This window comes from Equus caballus, chromosome 6, assembly GCF_041296265.1.
Source record: "Equus caballus isolate H_3958 breed thoroughbred chromosome 6, TB-T2T, whole genome shotgun sequence".
Taxonomy (NCBI): domain Eukaryota; kingdom Metazoa; phylum Chordata; class Mammalia; order Perissodactyla; family Equidae; genus Equus; species Equus caballus.
Genome location: NC_091689.1, coordinates 45,326,616 through 45,351,385, shown reverse-complemented (window position 1 = coordinate 45,351,385; position 24,770 = coordinate 45,326,616). Strand labels below are relative to the sequence as shown.

General features: G+C 43.2%; 1 protein-coding gene across 2 annotated transcripts in view; it reads right to left on the bottom strand.

The window, feature by feature from the left end:
• Positions 1-1,121: 1,121 nt before the first annotated feature.
• NDUFA9 (NADH:ubiquinone oxidoreductase subunit A9) overlaps positions 1,122-24,770 on the bottom strand; it is a 25,774-nt gene continuing 2,125 nt past the window's right edge. For both annotated transcript variants that reach the window (XM_001494601.5, XM_070270897.1), the window contains exons 2-11: positions 23,120-23,290; positions 22,664-22,761; positions 20,470-20,561; positions 19,266-19,407; positions 15,108-15,210; positions 12,016-12,083; positions 10,722-10,798; positions 5,394-5,489; positions 2,765-2,831; positions 1,122-1,421 (exon numbers count right to left, since the gene is read on the bottom strand). In XM_001494601.5, coding sequence (XP_001494651.2) covers positions 1,251-1,421; positions 2,765-2,831; positions 5,394-5,489; positions 10,722-10,798; positions 12,016-12,083; positions 15,108-15,210; positions 19,266-19,407; positions 20,470-20,561; positions 22,664-22,761; positions 23,120-23,290 — 1,085 coding nt within the window. In that variant the 3' untranslated portion in view covers positions 1,122-1,250. The remainder of the gene's footprint in view (positions 1,422-2,764; positions 2,832-5,393; positions 5,490-10,721; positions 10,799-12,015; positions 12,084-15,107; positions 15,211-19,265; positions 19,408-20,469; positions 20,562-22,663; positions 22,762-23,119; positions 23,291-24,770) is intronic.

The following is a 24,770-nucleotide window of genomic DNA, read 5'->3' as shown; positions in this document are numbered from 1 at the left end:
ACACCTGCCACAGCATGGTTTGACAAGTGGTGTGTAGGTCCACACCTGGGATCTGAACTGGTGAATCCCGGGCTGCCAAAGTGGAACATGCAAACTTAACCACTGCACCACCAGGCTAGCCCCGAGAGACCTTTTTAAAATGTGGATCCTGACTCAACAGGTCTGGGGTAGGGCCTGGCATTCTGCATTTCTAACAAGCTCCCAATGATGCTGATACTGCTGGTCCATGGACCACACTTTGAACAGCACACTTCTGTCCATTTTGGGACAATAGATTCTGGAGCAGTACGGAAGGGCAGGTAGAGGACTCCCCTTCAACATCCAGGTGCCTTACTCGGTAAGGATGAGACAGGCATTCCTACACTGAACAGGGTTTTCACTGACGTTCCCATCCTACAGATCAATGGGCTGAATTGCAGGGGAATCGGTGACCAACCTGGGCTCACCCAGGAGGGTGGTGTGTTGGCTTCCCCACAAACTACGGGAGTGTTTAATCGCACTGTACTGAGGGATTTGCCAACACTAAGCCAACTGCTCATTGGGATCTTGGTTGCAATATTGCCTTACATAAAAAGCCCTAATTTCTAAGCATCGGCCTTACTGAAGCTGTGGCGCCTGCTGCACACAGGTCTACACCCACGCATCTGAAATCGCCTGGATGGTGTCCTAACAGCAGGGCATAGAGGCCTCAGGTAGTTCAGAGCCGAGCACAGGACTAGGAGACTGCTGCCAGTAGTTGAGAACCCATGTCTACAGACCATGTTTCTACATGTATACACTATTTTCAAAATGCATGTAGATGTCTTTAAGGTAAATTTAATAAAATATCTTAAGCGTGAATAAATTCAGATTAGTTATGGGACATTATATATCTTCTCAATTAACGGATACTCAAAGACAACCACATATCACTTGAGGTCTTCATAGTATTTTGACATTAAAAAGACATCTTGTCTTCCAGAACATATGCTAGAAGTGGCGTGACATAGAGAAATTCAAATCCTCAGCATTTCAGAGAATAAATGATATATATGTCATTATTAAATATATAGAAATAATTAGGCTCCAGTTCTGAATGGCTGAATCTCTAGTTTTACAAATCAAGAAAGAAAACACAGTTGCAGAATTTAACCTCAGATGTTTTAATAGAGGGATCTTATTCACTATGTACAAGATTCTCTGATGAAAGTGGCTGGCCACTAGCCAGGTGACCTGAATGGCACCAAACACCAAGGGCAGCTCAGGGACCACTAAACGTTGACAGTCTTGGCTGGCTTCACGTCTTCAACTTCAGAAGACAGCCAGCGGTAAGTGCGATGACGCCGCAGCACCTCAATGGCCTTGAGCTCCAGGGGTGTGGCCTGAATACCAAGGTCCTCCAGGCCGGGCAGGTGAGGCAACATCATGTCTGTGATGTGAACCTTTGAAGAAACAAAGAAGCACAGAGAGCACTGAGAGCCAGCCAAGAACACAGCATGCCAGCCTAGCAAACGCCCGGACACTCAGGCTGGCCTGAGCCCCAGCACCAAGACCTAACTGTTTTCAAAGGAGGTGTGGCAGATGTTGATTCCTGGAACTCACTGAAAGTAGACCATAGAAAAAGAGTTTAAGGCAAAAAAACAAGGTCAGCATATATCAGCTCAAAGGTCCCCGGCACTGTCCACGAGAGCACTATCTGCGCTCGGTGAGATGTGAGAGGGTAAGTCTAGAGTGGGGAGCACAAACCACATGCGTCAGGGGTGGACGGTGCTGGTTTAGATCCACACTGCTAAGGGAAAGGGAGAAATTAAGGGGGATTCCTAGATTTCTGACTTGAGCACCAGAGAGGATAGTGATATCAATTGAGATGAGAGGCTAGTTTGCAATTCTATTTAAGGACGTGTTATGTTTCAGATGGCTATAACACACCTAAATAGATGTAAGAGTCTGTAGCGAGGGCGGGGGGCAATTCAGGGCTGGAGGGAAAATCGCAGCCATGAGCTTACAGACGGCAGCTGGAGCACAGGTTGAGGTGAGGGTCATTTAGAGAATGAGCAAAGACAGAAAAGGGCCGAGGACAGAGCCTTTAGGTTCTCCAAAATTTAGAGATTAACAGGAGGGTGAACCAGGAAAGGAGACTCAAGAGCATGGCCTCATGAGAGGAGGAAAAGTGAGACGATGTGGAGACGGTCAGAAAACAGGTGGGAATTCAGGGTCTCAGGAGAGAAGGGGCCCCTGTGACAAATGCTGTTCACACACAGGGTGTGATGAGGTCAGAGAACTGACTACTGGATTCGGCGAAGATGACCTTGAAAAGAGCAGTTTTAGGGGTGATATGGGAATAAAAGCCTGAATGGAGTGGGCTAAAGAAAGAATGAGGTAGGAAACTGTCAATAGCAGGTACAGACAGCAGTTCTGAGGCGATGACACAAAGAGACACAGATAAACAGGGCCTCAGCTAACAGAGAGTTGGGGGAAGGGAGGGTTTTGCCCTTAAAAAATGGAGCTCTCTAGGCATGTCTGTATGCTGATGGGAATGACCCAGCAGAGAAAGCAAACCTGATAACGTCAGGGAGACGATAATGGGAAACCACACCCTGGAGCAGGCTGAGAGAGGATGAGTTTCGGTGCACAGTGGAGGGGCCGACCTCAGACAGGAGAACAGACAGACAAGAGCAGACTGACCCAGGCGAGCCAGCCAAGAAAAGCCCCGTCTTCCTTCTCTGTCTCAGCACCTCTCTCCCAGCGTCCACCCGGGGCCGCTGCTCACCCCACACACACTCACCCGCTCCACCTTATCCCTCGTTGTCCAGGGCTCAAACGGACTCATTTCAAAGAGTCGTGCCACCAATCTGGAAAAAGGAAGACAGACGGCACACGTGGTAAGTGTCCCTATGCCCCGTATTCCAGCTAGCCTGAAGACCCGCAGCAAGAGAGGCTGCTGTCGAGGCAGGAGTCCATTCAACTCTTCTTTAAGAAAACAGCAACATCCTGGCACCAGCTCCCGAGAGGCCACCTTTCCTTCCAGGATGACCCAGCCTGCCCACTGGAATTGCCGGCAACAACTGTTCTCCTCCAGAGACAACAAATCCTCAAAACGCAAAACTAAAGTGAAGCCACCACCACCAACAAAACAAACAAAAATGACCCAACATTCAGTGAAGGCTGTGAAATTCAATGGAACTTAAGCCTCAGACATTCAAATATGCCGGTTAAGGAGGCAGAGTGAGCCGAGCAGTGTGCAAGATAGCAACTGGAAGCCTTCAAAGCAGGGGCCCCAAGGGAACTACAAGAGCCTAAGATCTGTGATTCAAATCAGGAAGCAAATACGAAACCAGACGAGAGGGGCTACTGTCTTGCTTAACGCCATCTCTTCACTCCAGTGAAAACGGAGGGTTCTTATCTGTCGTCCAGTTCCTGTCTTAAGTATCCCCAGGGCAGCGGGATTTAGGCCAGCATCTGAGGTACCCTAGGAATTCCTTGGGGTCCCCACAGAGGACTGGGGGCAAAGGTTGGGAGTACGTGCTCTGAGTATCACCCATCACTGCCGCCAGACCAGTTCTGCTTTCATCTGATTTACCAGGTGGGCCTTTATGTAAAAAGTCATTCAGAGGCCGGCCCGGTGGCGCAGCAGTTAAGTTCGCACGTTCTGCTTCGGTGACCCGGGGTTCGCTGGTTTGGATCCCGGGTGTGGACATGGCACCACTTGGCAAGCCATGCTGTGGCAGGCGTCCCACATATAAAGTAGAGGAAGATGGGCATGGATGTTAGCTCAGGGCCAGTCTTCCTCAGCAAAAAGAGGAGGACTGGCAGCAGATGTTGGCTCAGGGCTAATCTCTCCCCTCCCAAAAAAATGCATTGAACACAAGGCTCCACAGCTTTTCAAAAACCTGAAAAGCAATATTCTAACATATGGTGCAAAAACAGGAAAGAGGAAGCTGAAGATTGGTCAGAACTTCTCCAGGAACACATAAAGCCTCAGATTCTAGACAACGTGTTCCACTGGCAGACAAAGGCACCTTATTGGGCTCACACAGCTTAATAAAAACACCCCTAACAAGCCTTCACTTCTCTGCACTCTGCTCCTGCGCTAAGAGATCACTTCCAGGGTCTATTTTCAGTGTCCTCAGTGGGCCACGCCATGCGCACATGCCAACTCCACTATAACTCAATTTTAGGTGATTTTATGCAAGACCGCAGCTCCCTGCAACCTGGTCTACGCCCCTCCAGTGCACTGAAGCCGCTGTCACCAATGACCTCGCCGCTAACTCCAGTGGATGCTTTCCAGTCCTCTATCTTAGTTGACTTTTCTGTGCCACTTCCACAAACATTAACAGAGTGCCTACTGTGTGCCAAGCACTGTTCTAAGTGCTGGAAGTACAGGTGTGAACCACCAGCGGGCTCCCTTCTTAAGCGCTCCTTCCCTCCCTCAGACAGCCCCGCCCTCTGCTCGCTAGGCTCCCAAATTCTCCTCCTTTTGCACTGAACTGTCTGACTACTCTTTTCAGCCCCCACGATCAAGCTCCCCTCCTCTGCTAGTCCTCTAACTGGAGGTACTCCTCATGCTCTGCCCCTCTCACTCGCTCTGACACTTCCCACCTGCTCCAGTCACCGTGCGTATTAAATGAGGATGAAGCAGACAGCCTGACAAAGAGAACACCCTCCACAAACACTCTCACACTGCATTCCGACTGTCTATTTTTCCGGTACCTCTGTTAGATCATTAGCTTTCTGAGGGTTTACTGTAACATCACGAGTCCCTAGCACACTGCCTAAGACTCAGCGGGCAATCAGTAAGTACCTGTTGAATGAACGAATGAACAGAAGAACGAAGGAGTGAACTGCCATGTTGGTTTATAAGTCAACCTCGGGCAAACTGGATGTGAAAATCTCAGTGACCAGACCGCTAGGGTGTCACATGACAATTCCGAGATTCTAAGCCTACAAAGGCAGGAAGCGAACCTAGAAGCAGAGAAAGAAGGTAAGGCAACCGCAGGCCAAGTCTGAGTGAACTGGCTCCTTTCCACAACTACACCATCGGACTGGTCTAATAAAGAAGGGTCCCTTGCCCACTTCTGGGTGAGTGGTCTGAAACAGAGATACAACCTCCAAGAAAGCCACTTCTCCCAATTAAAACAGAGTAGTTTTTAATTGGAGAATTTGAAGAGTTGCAAATCTAACCTCTCAACACACACCGTTTTTCTCATCCACACTGATCTACATTTCGCTTTCTCAGACACCTCTGGTTCTTTCCTAGACAACGAACATCAAGACATCAGGGGCACCTCCTGGTTAAGAGTCTCGGAGACTTCACTGTAACACACACACTCCCTGTAACCCTAAGCAACAGCATCATGGACAAACGTTTCGAGTTAGCTCTACTCAGAAGGCACAGAAAGAAGTACTTCACTTACCGATAGGCAAAATGTGGCAGAGGGTATGGGAGGAAGGGTCTGTGAGCCACAGCATAGACATACTGCACCAGGTCAAAAAGCACGTACCGATTGGGCCTACAAAAAGAAAATTCATACTTTAAATTGTTTCTTCCTCACAGATTTTCTTTTTTAATTTAATAAAATAACATTTTTCTTATGAAAAGGGAAACACATATGCATTACATTAAATACAGATTAGCATATAGAAAAATCACCCACAATCCCACCAAAGATAAAGTTAATATATTTAACATATATCCTCCTCATCCGCTTACATATACACATTTTTCATGTTTATAAATATAAGATTACATAGGTCATCCTATTCCGTAATGTCTTCTTCATCTGAGATTAAACCCCCATCAGCTCTTATGTCATTAAATACTCTAGTGCATGTTTAATGGTTGCATGTATTGCACTGCATGTAATCATAACTGTTTTACCAATACCCAGCTCTACTTAATATTTAATTTTTCTTTTTTTCTTTTATAAAATAATGCTTTAATGAACATTCTTGTAGTAAATATTTTTACTTATCCATAACTATATATTTATAATACATTCTAGAAGTGGAACTGGCTCAAAGTATATTTTGAAATTTTAAGACTTTTACTGAATACTTCCAAACTACCTTCCAAAAGGTTTACTAATTTACCTAAAATGATAGTAGCCTCTCACCAAAAATGAGTTTAGTCACAAAAAATAAGCAAAACAAATCTTGCCAGTCTGCCAGGTAAAAAAGGTACCTCAACGTTTTAATTAGCATTACCTTTAGGCTAGAGATTAATTTTTTTCTTCATATATTTTTGGCCATTTACACTTCTTTCTTTTCTCTCTTTCCTCCTGGAGTCTCTGCCTATAAGAGGGAATTGTAAAAATTCTTTCTATTTTAATGATATAGTTGGAAATATCTTTTATTGTCTGCATTTTGCTTTTTAATGTTTAAGTGTTTTGTGGCAATAAGAAAATTTAACCATTTCATTTAATCAAAACTACTGATTTCTTTCACTTTATAGTTGGTTTTACATTTAGAAAATCCCTCTATAGGCACCAGTGACATTAATGTCCACACATTTTGTCTAATGTTTTTAAGTTGTTTAAACCATAAAATAAGTTCCTTCTACAACATATTTCTGTATTGATCTAAAGATGTAACACCACTTACTGAATAATCTACCCTTTCGTCACATTTTGGAAGGTCACCCTGAGCACACACTACATTCTTCCATGTATTTGAGACTGTTTCTGGACTTCTGTTCTAGTCCAGTGATCCAGCAGTTTTGGACCACATTAACCTAGCTTTAATTATCACTTACAATACATTCTGAAATCTCTTCGCCTGGTTTCCTACTCCCTGTTGCCTCAGAAAGCCTGTGACAGCTGAGAGCTGGATGCAGGTAACTCAGCGAGAACTTCATCATTCTGACATTGTCACCAAAAACAAAACAAAACAAAAACCAAAGAAACCCCATGAAAATGTCAGCTGAGGGAAATATGAGACAAAGCCCTCAAAAAGCTTCCTTCGATTTCCAGAAGGATCTGTAAGGATCAGTGCAGGGCATATAATACATGCTATGCCAAAGAACAACCTGTCGTCTTGACGCTGACAGCAATTCTGGGATCACGGGTGAACTAATTCTATGGAATACACCTGCTCTTCAGCTGTTCCAAAGCACTGTGCATTCCATGAACTGTGACTCAAAGACCCCTTTACGTGTCCCGCTCACAGAGAAAGGTACACTGAAGCCTACGTCCTTCCCAGCTTAGATTTCATGGTTCAGCACTGTAGTCATTCCTCTGTGAAACCTTGTCCCCCGCGCCCCTCTTACTATACTACTGCAGCAAAACCCCTACTCTGATTAACCCAAGTACCTGCGTTCTTTGCGCCCGAAGCCCCAGCAAGATGGAGGTGTAGAGAAAATACAACCAGGCTAACCGGCTTCAGCAACTTCGGCGGAAGCCTCAGTTCTGCCTGCAATCCTGTGCTCCCGGGAAGCGCTCTCTTCCTGTCCTCCCAGGGAACACTCCCCATCTTCTCCGCCGTCCTCACATTTTCCACAGACTTCTCTGAACCACCCCATCCTGCCCTTTAGCTGACCATCTCCTCACTTGTCTTTTCATCATTTTTCCTTTTTTTTTTTTTTTAAGGATTGGCACCTGGGCTAACAACTGTTGCCAATCTTCTTTTTTTTTTTTCTGCTTTATTTCCCAAACCCCCCGATACATAGTCGTATATCTTAGTTGCAGGTCCCTCTAGTTGTGGCATGTGGGACGCCGCCTCAACGTGGCCTGACGAGCAGTGCCATGTCCGCGCCCAGGATCCGAACCAACAAATCACTGGGCCGCCTGCAGCGGAGCGCGCGAACTTAACCACTCGGCCACGGAGCTGGCCCCTTTTCATCATTTTTCTTGCTAGTGTCTTTTGAAGTACAAAAGTTTTTAACTTTGATGAAGTCTAAATTATTAATTTTTTCTTTTATGAAGTATGCTTTTGATGCCATATCTAATAAACTTTGCCTAACCCAAGATCTAAAAGATTTTTTACTGTTCTTCAAAAAGTTTTCTAGTTTTAACCCTTGCATTGAGGTCTTTGATCTATTCTGAGTTAATTTTTTCATGTATGGTGTGATGAAAGGGCCTAAGCGCATTTTTTTGCATGTGGATTTCTCAGTTCTATTTGTTGAAAAGACTCCTTTCCCCACTGAGGTGTCACAGCACCTTTGTCAAAAAACAATCATCGGTAGAGGTTGATTTCTAGACTATCAATTCTGCTTAAGTGATCTATATGTCTCTTCTTATGCCAGGACCACACTGTCTTAATAAAATAACCGCAGCTTTGGAGAAAGTTCTGAAATTGGCAAGCTTATGTGCTCTCCCTTTATTCTTTGTCAAAATGATTTTGGCTATTGTGGGTCTTTTGCATTTCCATATAAATTTAGAATTAATTTGTCAATTTCTGCAAAAAATTCTGCTGGAATTTTGATAGGACTGAGTTGCACATATAGATCAATTTGGGGAAAATTGCCATTTTAACAATATTGACTCCTCTGATCCATATACATAAGATGTCTTTCCATTTATTTACATCTTTAATTTCCTTCAGCAATGTTTTGTAATTTTCAGTATACAGGTCTTGTACTTCTTTTGTTAAATTTATACCTAAATATTTTATTCTTTTTGATGCTATTCTGAACAGAATTATTTTAACTTTATTTTCAGATTGTTCATTTGCTAGATTGTTCATTTGCTAATATACGGAAACTGATTTTTATATATTGATCTTGTACCTTGTGACCTTGCTGAACTTGTTACTGGTTCTCATAGTTTTGTGTATGTGTGTGTATCAATAAGCATTTAAGGAATGAATGACAGGCTGGACCAACATCCTATAATTAACGACTGTGAAAAACCTAGGAGCAAAATTAAGGTCTTATGCCTCCGCCTTAGCCTCAAAATGTCAGGGAAATAAGCAGTTGTCCCCTGGGGCTGAAGAGACAAAAAGAGAAGTGTAGATGCATATCTACAATTTCACAAGGAAAAATGCCTACACTGCCACGTCTAGCATTACTGTTCCCATCTCTACCAAACAAGTATGACTGACTGCCACCTAGCAAAGGGACTGCAGTGGCTGGACACAGGTCATGAGGACAACGGCTAACTCATCGCAGAGCCATTTCCACTGAGCAGGAAGCAAAGTCTGTAAAGCCATTTCTGCTCATCTGTTCCTTGGAATCCTGGTCTAAGGACCTCTCGACCAGACCCTCACATCTTCTGAGTCTAGTGTTTTATGGAACCTGTGTTGAACACTTTTTTTTGTAGTTTTCCTAGAGTACATAACTGATTACATGCTAATGTACCGAATTGGGAAGTCGAAGAGAAACATACATCTTGTAGCAGCTAGTTGACATAAACACACCATAGTTTTTTGCACTGTAAAAAAAACTTACTAACTAAATTTATAATAATAATGATAAAACACAATATATGAATTCATAATCCTGGGAATGTATACTCTGCCTCCCGGCTTAGAAAGAAAAGTGTCTTTTCTTTTTGTTGTCGTTAATGCCATAGAGTGGATTCCAATTCCCAGCTCCGCTGTGTCCAGCAGAGCGGAACCTGTCCAGTCATTCTGCGCCATCCTCTTATCTCCCGGCGCTACATCAGACAATGTTTTGCTGCTATTCACAGAGTTTTTGCGGCCAATTTTTTCAGAAGTGGGTGGCCAGGTCCTTCTTCCTAGTCTGTCTAGTCTGGAAGCTCCATTGAAACCTGTCCACCATGGGTGACCCTGCTGCTATTTGAAACACCAGTGGTGGAGCTTTCAGCATCACAGCAACACGCAGCCGCGACAATACAACAACCATCAGGTGGTACAGTTCCTTGACTGGGAAACAAACCGGAGCCCCAGGATTGAAAGTGTGGAGTCTTAACCACTAGACCTCCAGGTCTGGCCCATCTTTTCTCTAGAAGCAAATATTTCTTACGAATTAGGCTATCACTTATCGTTGAATGAGACCCCCACCTTTCACGGAACGTCGTGTGTTGTTAGGTTGCTTCACTAATGACAAGGTTCTGGGCCAACTATCAAGTGGACTTGGTACTTTCCAACTTGCAGGCTGAGTCTTAGTTTTTTAGTCTTACTTAATTCAGTAAAAAGGTCCTAAACATAGCTGTAACATGATTTAATAATTCTGGTTACATCACATAGCTTAACTGTGCCCCATTTTTCCTGAGAGCAAATTTCAACAAAGAGAGCATCAAATAAATTGCACGGCATGAACAACTGTACCCTAAACCAGCCATCTGGAATCTTCTAGAGGCACTGAGATACTGTATCAAAATTAATTTGATTTTGCAATTATACTTACTCCCTAAAAGTAAATTGTGTTTCAGAATTTATAGTAATATCCTTTCATATATTAAAAACATCACTGGAGTAGTAGGAAACCATCCTTGGGGATCACTGGACTAAGTATACGTAATAGTCTAGGGCAGTGGCTCTCAGACTGTGGGGACAGAAGAGTCATTTATTAAAGCAGATTTCTAGGCTCCCTCAAATCCTGATTTAATATAAACGATTCAGGAGATTCTGACAGTGGCGGCCTTTAGACAGCTCTTTGAGACACACTGGTCTCGGGGCTAAGGGAGTAGGGTTTCTGGAATAAATATAGTTGAAGAAAGGCATTGTAACAATACAACGAACAAATGTGTTAGCGACACATTTAGAAATTACTGTTGTTGTAAATCATTATCATTCTTTCATTTTAAGAGGTAGCACAATTTTAAACGCAAGTTCTAGCCACCTACCCGACAAAGACAAAAGTCTTTCCTCTGGCACTTGGGTCCTTAATTGCATTAATAATTCCTTTGGATACGTCCACAACCTATAAGAAATTATAACACATGGTCAAGTAATTGTTCAAACAGAGAAACAGAGAGAGATGGAGGAGAGAAAGGAAGAGAGAAAGGGAGAGAGAGAGGAAGGAAGGAAGGAAGGAAGGAAAGCCACATCAAGCACAACCAAAAAAACATGATCAAATGAAAATAGCGGCATTGTCTCTTTTCAGAAAGCCTCTACAGAACCCACTTCTCAAGAGCTCAGATGATCTCCACACTGGAAGGTTCACTTACATATTCTCTCTCGTCAGAAAGCATCTGTCTTCAGAGGGCTGTTGGGCCCTTCTGAGGTGCTTTTGCCCACTCTCTCCCATCTCACCCTTGGCCACTCCTCCCCACTCTGTTCTAAGACACCACAGACCACTAGGCTTGACCACGTGGAACTGCCAATGTTCTACCATCTGAATTTCAAGACAGTAATTTTACATGGTTTTAGACCCCACTTTTTCAGCTTGGGGGGATTTTGGCCCCCAGGGGACATTTGGCAAATACCTGGAGACATTTTTAGTTGTCACAATGGGGGAATGGGAGGAGATGTACTGCCATCTGGTGGCTAGAGGCCAGGAACACTGCTATACATTCTACAACACCTCCTAGAACAAAGAATTATCTGGCCCAAAATTTCAATAGTGCCACAGCTGAGAAACCCCAGTTCAACATCATTCGGAATCCAACACTGCTCTCTCACCTCTGGGCCCATATACACACTGCTTCCTCTGCACAGAATGCTCTTCCCCATCCCTCTTCATCTGACTTGCTGTTGGTCATCTGTAAGGTCTCACCTTAGATGTCATTTCCTCTAGGAGGCCTTCCCTGACCCTCAAGTCAGAATCAGGTGTCCCTCTGATGCAATTACTTAAAACCCTCTTCCCATCGCAGCACTCATCACACTGCATGCTAATTGCTTCACTGCCCTGTCTCTAACGGAGACCAACTTGAGGACAGCAATCTGTGTCTGTCCAGTTAACAGCTCTGTATCCCCAGTGACCCGTACGGTGTGTCTAAGAGTTCAATACATTTTTCTTAAGTGAATGAAGCAGTGAAGACACAGAGAATACATGCACCTCTTAGGTAAACTGAGAGGCAACCAGTCGAAGCGAGTTGACCAAGAGGAAAATGCTGGAGTTACAGAATTAGGATGAAACCAGAAAACTGATCGCCTGAATCTGAATTTAGCAAAAGCCCCTTCATCCATAGTACTTACATATACTGGTTGTTTCACTGTCTTCTTGCCCAAGGAAATAAGAGGTACACCACCAAACGAGCGAATATCTGGCAGAACAAAGAAAACTATTAGAAGTCCTAAGCTGCTATAAGATGCTCCAGGTTAACATAATCATTTTGCATAAGAGAAATAATGAAACAAATGTAGCTGACTCTGAGGAAGCTAATGATCTTAGAAGGAGCAGCCATTTGTTTTTCAGACATGGAAACATGGAAAGTAAAAAGGCCTTGGCTACTTATCTTCTGCTCTACAATGCTAAATGCATGGCCACTCCCACCACTGGGCTCTAATGGCACCCCATTCTAAGGAGGAACACAGGAATCAATGCGTCAGTGACAGAGCATAGGTAACCCAGAAAACGATGCTGATAAAAACAGGAGTTTGGTATATGATGAACGCAGTACCACAAGTATGTGGGAAATGGTGCTGAGACAATCATTCTACTCTTTGAAAAACAAACAGAAAGAAATGGCTTAGATCTCACCACAAACCAAAACAAATCCCAAGTAGGTTAAATGTAAAAGTAAAAAGAGTTTTTTAAAAGAATTTTTAAAAGTTTAACTTATAAGAGCATCAGAAAGAATAAAATACTTAGGAATAAATTTAACTACCTTGAGCTAAAGACTTGCACACTGAGAACTTCAAGACACTCCTGAAAGAAATTTAAAGACACAAACAAATGGAAAGACACCCCATGTCCGAGGATTGGAACACTTAATATTGTTAGGATGTCAACACTACACAAAGCAGTCTACAGATTGAATGAAATCCCTATCAAAATCCCAATGGTGTTTCATGCAGAAATAGAGAAAACTCCATCCTAAAATTCACATGGAATCTTAAGGGACCCCAAATAGCCAAAACAATCCTGAAAAAGAAAGCAAAGTTGAAGGTCTCTCACTCTTCCTGGTTTCAAAACATATTACAAAGCTACAGTAATCAGAACAGGGTACAGTGATCAAAACGGTGGTATAAAAACAGACAGATAGACCAGTGGAGTAGAATAGACAGAAATAACCCACGTACATATGGTCAGATTATTATTGATAGAGTGCCGAGAGCATTCAATGGGGAAATGACAGTCTTTTCAACAAATGGTCCTGGCAAGACTGTATATCCACATATAAAAGAATGAAGTTAGACCCTTAATTTATACCATATAGAAAAATTAACTTAAAATGGATCAAAGACCTAAAGGCAAGAGCTAAAATTACAAAATCCTCAGGAAAAAACATAGAGGAAATGCTTCAAGATATTGGATTTAACAATGATTTCTTAGATAAGACACCTAAAGTATAGGCAACAAAAGTAAAAATAGATAAATTAGGTTACATCAAAATTTAAAACTTCTGTGCATCAAAGTCCCAAATTAACAGAGTGAAAAGGCAGCGTATGGAATGGGAGAAAATATCTGTAAATCATATACCTGATAAGGGGCTAATATCCAGAATATATAAAGAACTCCCAGAATTCAACAATAACAAAAAACAAACAACCCAATTAAAAAGTGAGCAAAGGGGGGCTGGCCCCGTGGCCAAGTGGTTGAGTTCGTGCACTCCGCTGCAGGTGGCCCAGTGTTTCGTTGGTTCCAGTCCTGGGCGCGGACATGGCACTGCTTGTCAAACCACGCTGAGGCAGCGTCCCACATGCCACAGCTAGAAGGACCCACAATGAAGAATATACAACTATGTACCAGGGGGCTTTGGGGAGAAAAAGGAAAAAAATAAAATCTTTAAAAAAAAAAAGTGAGCAAAGGATGTGAACAGACATTTCTCCAAATAAGATATACAAATGTCCAATAAGCACATGAAAAGATGCTCAACATCACTAATCATTAGGGCAAAACCAAGAGATATTACCTCACACCCATTAGGATGGCTACTATAAAAAAAACAGAAAATAACAAGAGTTGGCAAAGATATGAAAAAACTGGAACCCTGTGCACTCTTGGTGGAAAGGCAAACTGGTACAGCCACTATGGAAAACAGTATGGAAGTTCTTCAAAAAATTAAAAATAGAACCACCATATGATCCAGCAACTCTACTTCTGGGTGTCCCTGGAAGCAGGGTCTGGAAGAGATACATGCACAACCATGTTCACAGCAGCATTATTCACAACAGCCAGAGGCTGGAAGCAAGCCACGGGTCGGCTGACAGATGAACAGATAAATGTGGTCTACACACACAATGGAATATCATTCAGCCTTAAAAAGGAAGGAAATCCTGTCACACGCCACAACCCAGATGCACCCTGAGGACATCACGCACGTGAAACAAGCCAGTCACAAAAGATCAGTTTTTCACCCCTAAAATCTCAAAATCTCTTCACTTAGTCAAGAACACTGATTTTCTCTGCCAAGTTTAATTAGTAAATAAACAAACAAAAAGCATGAGAGTAAACATAAAACATTTCCCAGCCTATGAAAGCAGTTTACAGACCAACTGACTAGTTTTAGTTTAGTAATGACCAAACTAATACTTATTCCACATCTAATCCCATTCCACAGAAATTGCTGTTAACAAGGAAGACCTATGAAATGTGTCTGACCAAGTACGATGCTACCTTTCGTCTCTGAAATCAGTATCTAAGTGACTTGGCTACCAGACTAAAAGTGAGACTGCAGTAAACAAACAGGGGCTTCCGAGGAAAAGCATTAACGGAGCCAACACTGCAGCTTTTACTGCGTGCAGCTGCTGTATCGCAGGCTACTTCATCAACTACCACACCACGCTTGAGGGAGACATCAAGACATCCACATTAACAGAGGAGGAAGCTGCCTCCCACAGACCTGCCAAAGTCACAGAACTAGTTAGTCTTGGGGCCAAAATTCAAACTCAGGCCTCTGACTCCAAGTCCGCGCTCTTTCCGCGCATCTAAGTCCCTCCTTTGATATCCAGTAACGACGATCATGAGAAGGAGCATGTTGACTAGACAAACATAACCTTTGGGGAGGAAAAGGCAACTGGGGAGAAAAAATATAACCTCAGTCCATCATGACAGAGAACACCATGAGCTTGTGCTAACTTCAACCTGTTAACCCCATCCTCTCTCCACCGTTAAGAACACGTACTTGCAAAATGATTGAGGAATCGATCTTCTCTTCCAAAGATGTCCGCTGGCTTTATGATAGTCGCTTCCGGAAATGCATTCCTCACTTCTTTCTCTCCAACAGCCTAAACAAGCAACCAAACACAGTTCTGAGACGAGTGAACGAAGCTTCCATTTGTCCCACTGTCATGACACTACTTGTATTTCAAAGGTCATATTTTCCTCCAGATTAAAGCAATTGTAGTATTCATAAAACTCAATTACACAGAAATTTTTTTTAAAATAACACATAAAAATGCCCTGCCTCTTGTAGTTCTGGTGAGGTTTCTTCCCATATTTATTCGACAGAAGCTTACGCAGAAGAAAGGAGAAAAATCAGAGTAGAACTTTTCTAGCCTCCCTCTTTCCTTCTAATCAGACTCTTGGTTTGTGTCAACAATCTGGCAGCCTGTCAGAAAGGAGAGCGTGGTGGAGCAGGCTACAATAATGGAAGTAGCAAGGGCACACAACCCGGTGGAGTCAGGGATGGGTCATTTATCTTCCTAATCTCAACTGCTGGACCACCCTCACTTGTTATCATCTGCTCACCTCCTACACAAGGCCTCTTGTTGACTGCAGATATTGGTACATACTTCAGTCTTCCTTTCCACCCCAACTTTCTTTCTACCTACACCACCATTGTGGGTGACATCAATGTCCATGTGGACTGGCACCTCTAGCATCGCAACTCTAATGACCTCCTCTTCACTGCACTTCTGCCTCTCTCAACTTGGTCAGGCCAGAGACCACATCGAGAACCAAAAGTGCCCTTCTTCTGAAACACTGAACACAGCCTACTCAGGTGACAGTCTCCTGTACTTCCAGCCTGCTTGTTCTCTGTTCATGTGTTCCTCAGCCTTCTCAGGAACCCCAGTCCGGCCTTCTCAGGAACCCCAGATTCTGCTTTCCTCTGTATCAACCCCTCCTAACCGCCCCTGATTCAGATTAGATTCCATGGCCCAACTTTTCAATCACTCTCTTACCAATATTGTAAACCACTTGTCCCCTTGTCCCTTACTCCACCCACTGGGCAAAATCCCAATCCTACAGGAACCCCATTAGCCTTCTTCTTTGAGCCATGCACTCCTGTTGCCTTCAGAGCTGGAGGAAAATAAATAAAAATCATAAATTGGTACCACTATAAATTCATGTTACCAATTTTAACTGGGCCCTCAACATTTTCTAGAAATAGAGTTTTCTTCTAATTAGTTTACTCTCCTATATGACAATTTCAAACATATTCTGTTCTTTCAAATTTCACCCTTACTTTTTCCTCTTCCTTCCAGTAAATGACCTCACCTTCTAATTCAAAGAGAAAATATAGCAGCAGAAAAAACCACCCCAAGTTCCCGCCACTAAATCCACACTCAGGTGCATGAACCAACCGTCCTTTCTTCCCACGACAGAGGAGCAGGGCCACCTCCACTGCTTCAGAGCTCACCTCCTCTCACTTTCTCAGCAACCGGCCCAGTTTACTCGCTCCCATATCTTCAGTCTCACTCTCTTCACCAGCACCTTCCTATCAGCATTTAAACAATATCAAGATCCTCTACTTTAAAAGAAAAAGAAATTTCCAACTCCACATGCCCCTCTAGCTTTCTGACCCTGATCCTCTTACCAAATCACTTCAAAATGCTTCCTGCCCTTATTGTCCCCATGCCTCTGCTCCTGCTCTCTTCACTCACCTGTATTCCGGATTCCTTCCCGACACTCGCTCTCAAACTATTCTTGCTAAGATCACCGATGACCTCCACGTCAGTAGATCCAAGGTGACTCTACAGTTCTCACCTTACTTGGCTTCTCAATGGCATTCTGGTAAGTAGCTACTCCCTCCGTGGACACTGTCTTCCCTTGGTGTCCGTAACCTCGTACTCTGCTGGCTTCCCTTCTAGCTCACTGCATCCACTCTCTCTGTCTTTCTGCTTGTTTTATTTTCTGCAGGTGCCTCTTCACCTACCAGACCACTGATCATCGGTACTCCTCTGGTCTAGTCCAAAGCTCTCTTCTCAACCTACACGTCCTCACTGGGCTCTGCCATTGCTTCAGTTAACAACAAATGCTGGTGACTCCCTAATTTATATCTCCAACCCAGACCTCTCTTCTGAGCTCCAGGATCATAAACTCCATTCATCACCTCATCACCGTTACCCTGTGATTGACATGCACCTGAAATGTAACCAAGTCCCCAACTGGATCATCCTCTTCCATTCTCCACAAACAGTACGTCTCCATCTCTGCTGTACCTTGGAATTACCTAAGGAGAGTTTACAAATACTGATGCCCAAGCTCTATCCCCAGAGATTTTATTTTAATTGGTCTGGGTGCAGCCTGGGCATCAAGATTTTTCAAAGCTCCCTCAGTGACTGTAATGTGCAGCTAAGGCTAAGAACCACTGCCCTAAAGCCTAGTGTCCCAAGCATTTCTCACCTTATTCAACAATACCACCATCCCCTCAGGGGTGTAAGCCAGAGGCCGGACATCTCTGACTCTTCCCTCTCTCTCACCACTGACTACCCCACCATCCCCTCTAAGCAATCACAACTTCAGATGATTCATGAAGCTAGGGCTGAGGCAGGCGCAGCGTGTGCTCTCTCTCTCCAATGTAGTATGAAACGGTGAGGCCTGGACATACTCAGCCAGTTCTGGTGTGACTACAAGAAACAAAGCTTACCCAAAAAGAAAGAGCTGAAAGAATCACAGAGAAACAAAGCTGAAGTCCAGATGAACCTTGGCACCAGTGTGGCTAAGGTCCTACTGCTGGATTTTTCAGATACATGAGCCTATAAATTCCCATCATGTTTAAGCCAATTTACACTGCATTTTCTAATGCTAGTGATTAAATGCTCCTAAATGACAGATGCCCTCTCCCCTCATTATACGCTCCTGTGGCACAGTCTGCTACTCTGCAACGTCTGGTGCATCTGGAAGTATTTTTCTCAATGGATATAAACTTGAGATGGGCTAAGACCAGCTCTGTTTTATTCACTACTATATCCCCAGTACCTAACACAATATGTAGCACACAGTAGGCACTTAATAAATAGTTTGTTCAATAAAAGAAAACAGTGGATCAAAAAGTTGGAGCCATTGTCAAGGAACTCTGTGGTCCTTATCAGTCTGACTCAAAGCAGGCTCACTGTGGCAGAAGCCAAATGCTACAGGCAGTCCCAGACATGCAGTCCTTTCTGAGTCCCTGACAACAGAGACATTTCAGGTTACAGACTGATTCCAAAGCGGAGTGCTCAATCCCTAGGTACAACCGAGACCATAATGGGGTTCTAGAAGGACAAGACGCCTAAATACTATGTGAATAGCCATTTTCCCCAGCAAATATTTCTCTCTGTCATCCTCAGCCCTCACAGCACTCCTTCAAGAGTGGCGTAAGACCATGACTGTGCAAGCGGTTTGACAAAGAAAGATGGTCCTTTACCCTTGGTAGGAGACGCAGATATGACTCTTGGCAGAATCATACTCTACCTTTTATGATGTTTACTGTGTAATTCTATTATGTCCCAAGAAACTTTAAGCCTCTGAGGGCAGGTAATAATATGGTGTATCCATCTTTTTTTTAATAATATATATAAAATATAAATATAATATATAATTTATATTATATATTACATATACATATATTTTCTTTTTTTTTTCTGGGAAAGATTCACCCTGAGCTAACATCTGTTGCCAATCTTCCTCTCTATTTGTTCCCTCCTCCCCGAAGCCCGAGTACATAGTTGTATATTCTAGTTGTAAGTCATTCTAGCTCTTCTACGTGAGCCACCACTGCCACAGTGTCCCACAGCATGGCTGCTGACAGACGAGTGGTGTGGTTCTGCACCCGGAAACCAAACCTGGGCTGCCAAAGCAGAGCGTGCCAAACTTTAACCACTAGCCCATCAGGGCTGGCTCTATCCATCTCTGAAGCTCCTTAGCATATGTCCCTGCAAACAGAAGGCACTCGACCAAAATGTCAGAACACACAGACGCACAGACACACATCCCACAAATCTAATTCTGGATATGGAGAATTAGAACCTCTTCTAATTCTGGACATTTCAGTGAGAAACTCTTCTGATTTAACTCATGTTTCAAAGGGGCCAAGAAACTCTAGCTCTGTGAATCACTTCCCAAATCAATTCATTACCTTATTTCTCAGATATCTAGAAGAGCTTTTAATATCAGCATTCAGATGGGAAACATGAATGAATTTTTCAACTCCAGCTTCCTTGGACACTTGAGCAATTGCTAGGGGAATCTTCACAAAAACATCCTCAAAATCGAAATTCCTAGAAGGAAAAAATAGGGATCAGTTAAGAACACCTGACTCAGGATTTCAAAGCTTTCTGTGATCAGCTGGTTTTCATATTATTGCTGGAATTCATAATAGTTAAACTTTTAAAGAGCACTGATTTAACCCAAAGTCAAATGTAATGGTTTTTTTCAATTTTACAGGCCTGCTCCTCATCATTACTGTACATAACATATAGCTTACACTAAGTTATAACCTGAGGCCTCTGAAAAACATCTGGCCGCACTGGTTGGGTGGGGAGGGGAGAAGTGTTGAGGGCGAGAAGGGTAATCACTTCTTACCCCCAGGCCTTTGTTTCTCTTAGGGGAAAAAAGAGAAACTACAAAATCAGTCACCAATTTTAGCCAATAACATTAACTACACGCTCCCTCCGTACAAGGCACTGTGTTAGTCACTACGGAGGACAGAAAGTTGAACAAGACCCTCCAAGCCATTACAGAACTTAAAATATATGATGAGGCAGACACACACAAAAAAACTAAGTCAAACTTTAAAAAGTCCTATCTGCTAAAAACGAGGTGTGAACAAAATGTCATAGAACTACAGGATAAAAACAGTATTTGTGGATAAACAACCCACACAAAGGCTAAAAAGAACTGTTCGAACCGGTACTCATGCCATCTTTGAGTAACAATGTGGAGAACAGATCCAGAATTCTGTCTCCTCGAGGAAAACCAGCGTTCGGTTTATTGAACAGAACAGGGAAAATCCTCCTTCCTCACCTCCTCCCAGCTGGACAGATCCAAGCACAGGACCAGCACTGGTGGTTTTGTCAAGTTAGTGACACCAGACACACTGACACAATCCATACTGGCTTGTTACGGGCAGCTCATCACATTGCTTACTTATACCAGACTCACTGCCAACTAAATCCCCTAAGGAGGGCCACAGGGCATGTAAAGGGTCATTCAGTCAAGGCTTATTGATGGACTAACTGAAAACGTCACAACTACAGTGCCTGGCATATTAGGGGCCCAGTGAATGTCTACTGAACCCTAAGACAGCTTACGCAAAGAAGAAACTAGACAGAAAGACTTACTTGGTTTCCCATTCTCGCCCAACGAGATTGATGACCACGTTGCTGTGCTCCACTGCTCTTCGGATAGAATCTTTGTTTCTCCCATTCCACTCCTACAATAGCAGTAGCCAGTCAGATGAAATCATAAGGGACGCCCCCCGGCAATGTACACTTCTGTAGCCCCCAACCAGCAAGTTTCAAAACGGGCCATCTGTTATAGTCAGAACACGGCACCACTTCACACAGGCTCCATTTATTACAACAGAAATCATCGTGAGGTCTCAAACTCCCTGCTGATTCTCTGACTCTTCTGGAGACAAACAGTCCAAAGTACATTTTATTCAGGGAATCAAATGACAGAACTAGAAAAGACACTATTCATTTTTAATGGGGCATATCAATTTGTGTCTACCCAACTGCCCCCGACAAGTGTGTAAAGGAATCCAGTAATCAAGTCTGCCTTCCTGAAAGGTAGCCAAAGAACCAAGGATCATTTGGGAGGTAAACTGACTTTTCATTTTGAGCAGCAATCAGTGACAGACTGAAGATAGGAGGAATGGCTCTTAAAGGCTAACGTTAAATTGGAAACATTCACAACTATTCTCTTATTTCAGATTCGAGAACAACATGAAGCCCTCAGCAGGAGGAGCCAGTTACAACTGATGATGGTGAGTGGGGTACAGGAGACGGTACAGAATAACAGCTTTGGAGTCAGACAGGAAGGCAAATTCCAGTTTGCCACTTACTAACTGTGTACAAATGATCTCTCCAACCTCCATGTAAAATCTGAAAACGCAACCTACCTCACGGGGTGGCCATGAAGATTAAGTGAAATATACACAAAATCTGCAGCACAGTGAGCGACATACTCAACAAAAGAAGCAGCTTGACATATAAAGAGCTAAAAAGTCTTTTTCAGAAAAGATAGTAAGGGTGGGAGAGGAAGAGTGCAAGAAGACTCAGAGTTGAAGAGCTTGAGGCATAACTGCACGAATGGCCCGAGAGCGATGCCTGGGGAGAAGGAATCAAAAGGAAATGAAATTCCCAGGGGTGGGGCCTACGGGGCACATTGAGGTTGGTAAACCAGTGGCCATTCAGACAGCAGTTTCAAACAGACTACAGCAGGGAAATCCGCACCGGTTCTCCCCAGGAGCCCTGCAGGCACAGTGGCAGCACAAAGCTCTGTGGAGAAAGCCTCTCCTGTGCACCATGGAGAAAGACCGTCCTGTACACCGCGGGACCCACTGTAGGACGGGCAGCATCCCCGGCCCTACCTAATCACCCTGTGCAGCTTCCAATCACCGCGACAAACAAAAGGGCCCACACATTTCTAATGACTCCCCTGAAGGGTCTCCCTTCCTCTGCTCCCCCTGCCTCGGCCCACTGGCAACTTGTGGCCTCAAGGAAGAACCTGCAGATTAAAAACTAACAACAGGGATCCTCAGGAAGGATCGCTCTAAGTTAAGTCTATGCCAAGCAAACCAAATTATAAAACACCCTATTTGTGATTTTCTCTGTCTTAGGAGTACTGTCCAAGAGAAACATAACATGAGGCACGTATGTAATTCTGAACTTTCTACTAGCCACATTTAAAAGAATAAAAAGAAATAGGTGAAATTCATTTTAATAATATACTTTATTTAACCCAATATGTAATTTATTCAATGTAATAAATGTGAAAAATTATTAATATATTGAATATTATTTTCTTCATACTAAGGCTTTGAAATCGGGTGTGTATTTTGCACTTCCACACATCTCAATCTAGACCAGTCAGATTCAAGTGCTCAACAGCCACATGCAGCTACTGGCTAGCACACTGGACAGGGCAGGTCTAGAGCAGGGGTCGGCAAGCTATGGCCTACAGGCCAATCTAGCCTGCAGTGTAACTTTGTAAATAAAGTTTTACTGGAACACAGCCACTCCCATTCATTTATACATTGTCCATGGCTGCTCTGGGGCTACAAGAGGATTGTTGAGTAATCGTGACAAAGACCCTACAACCTGCGAAGCCTAAAATATTTACTATCTGGTCCTTTACAGAAGAAATTTGCCGACGGCGAGACTACAGTTTACAACATTGCCCTGTGAATGGCAGATGCCCTTGGTCCACTCAGGGGGGAAAGTGCTACTTCATTATATGACTTTCCCTCCTAAAAATGACCTTAGTAATTTACATCTGTCAACTCCAATAATAAGTAATACAGGCTCTTACCAGAAAGATAATCTGGCCCAGGTCACCCATGGGACGAAGGTGCATGGTGTCATACGTATCACATCGATAGGGTACGATCACCTGTGACCCCATACGTCCTGAAAAAGAATGGATTGAAACAAGGATCAATGTTAACATAATAATATGGATACATTATACAACAGTGATCTGGTAAATATTTGAACTCTAGTATAATATGTGAATTGATACTATGTTTAGCAAAAAGCATATTTTGCCATGTTAGAGATGTCATATCTTTTCAGAGTCCCTATTCTCGTTTTAACGTCCTATATAGAAAGTATGGATGTGCTCAGAATGCACAGCAGACCAAAATTACATAAATCCAAGATAAGAGTAACTTGTAACACTGTTAAAATGAAAACAAAGCTCAGGGTTCTCCTTAGGCAACCCTAATAAATGGCGTCGGAGTGTATTAAACTCAGGGACTTCACTCACCGAGGTGATTGACCACATATCGGCCCAGGAATCCTGTTGCTCCAAACACAGTGGCCACGACCCCACTGACTGAGGAGCGCCCACCTTTCCCATGAGGAATGAGTGCATGATGAAGCTGGCGCTGGGGGGGCCCGTGAAACACGGATGTGACTATTGCAGTAAGAGAAGAACCTTAAACAAAACCCCAGAAGACACAAAAATGGCAAATGTTAATATAAAAGTGACTACGAATACAAAGAGCTTCTTTTCCTAGAAACCTGTGACGTCATTTTGCTATCAGTATTTTCATTTACTGAGGTTGAAGTTTAAATTTAACTTTTAAATTGAAAGTTATAATTCAAGTGCCAGCAGCAATAATAAACACAAACTATTACAACAAAGAATCCATAGGATAGAATATACAAAAGTGAGAAAGTAAACTCCCTGCCCCATAGGATATAATTTACCTAGGGAGATAAATCACATTTAAAAAACAGTAAACAGTAACAAATTAAGAGAATATAAACTCCACAGTAAAACAAACTGAGAGAATGCAAAGTAAGGGGGCAACACGTTAGATAATCATGAGAAAAGATTCCTAAAGTGTCTTGAGAAAGGTTTTAATGAGTAATAACAGAAAGAACAGATTTTCATGTGAAACATATAACACATATAGCAACGTAGAGGTGGGAATGAGGACACCTTGTGCAGGGAACAGCAAAAGACTTACCCGGAACAGACTCTGAACCTGATGATGAATGAAAAAGTTGATGATAAGGATTGGAGGCCAAGGGGAGTTAGTAGAGAACATTTTTCAAAAAAAAAATGAAGCTCAAACTTAATATCAAACTAATGAAAATCATCAAAAGTAGGTAAGTAAGTTAGTAAGAAAGTCAGTCTGTGTCTGTTTTCCAGGGATGACTTTCCAGTGGCACTCTGCCCAGAAACCAGTGTTTTTCCCTCTCCAAAAGTATAGAACTGGAGAAAAAGCCTAGCTTACCAAATAGTTACTGCAACCGGAGATTAAAAACAAACAATGCCGATCAGACACATAATACAAAAATAATACCATCATAATAACAGCTAAACTTACAAAGGCACCTGGCATTGTTCGAAGTGCGTCATAGGTATTATCTTATTTAAATGCTATCTCTATTGCCAATTTACAGATGAAGAAACTAAGGCTCAGAGATGTTAAGTGACTAGCCCAAAGAGCCAGCAAAGGAGAATGAAAAGCAGCTGACAGAGATAAGAAAATGGTATCCAGAGGCCAGATGAAGAAAGTGACTGATGGAGAGTAGTTAACTCTACGAGATGCTGCTGAAAAGTGAAGTAGGATAAGGACACAGAACCACAGGATCTAGAAAATGTTGGTTCTAAACGGCCTTAACAAGAGTATTTTACGTATTTTTATTCCACTGAATGGAAGCCTGACTAGAGCAGGCAAAAGGGAGAATGTGAGGCAAGAGTGGTAAGAGGAGGATCAAAAATCCTTCTCAACGGGCCGGCCCCGTGGCGTAGTGGGTGAGTTCAGCGCACTGTGCCTCAGTGAGCTGGGTTCATGGGTCTGGACCCCGGGCGTGATCTATACCACTCATTAGCCATGCTGTGGCAGCAACTCATGTACACGACAGAGGAAGACTGGCACAGATGTTACCTCAGGGACAACCTT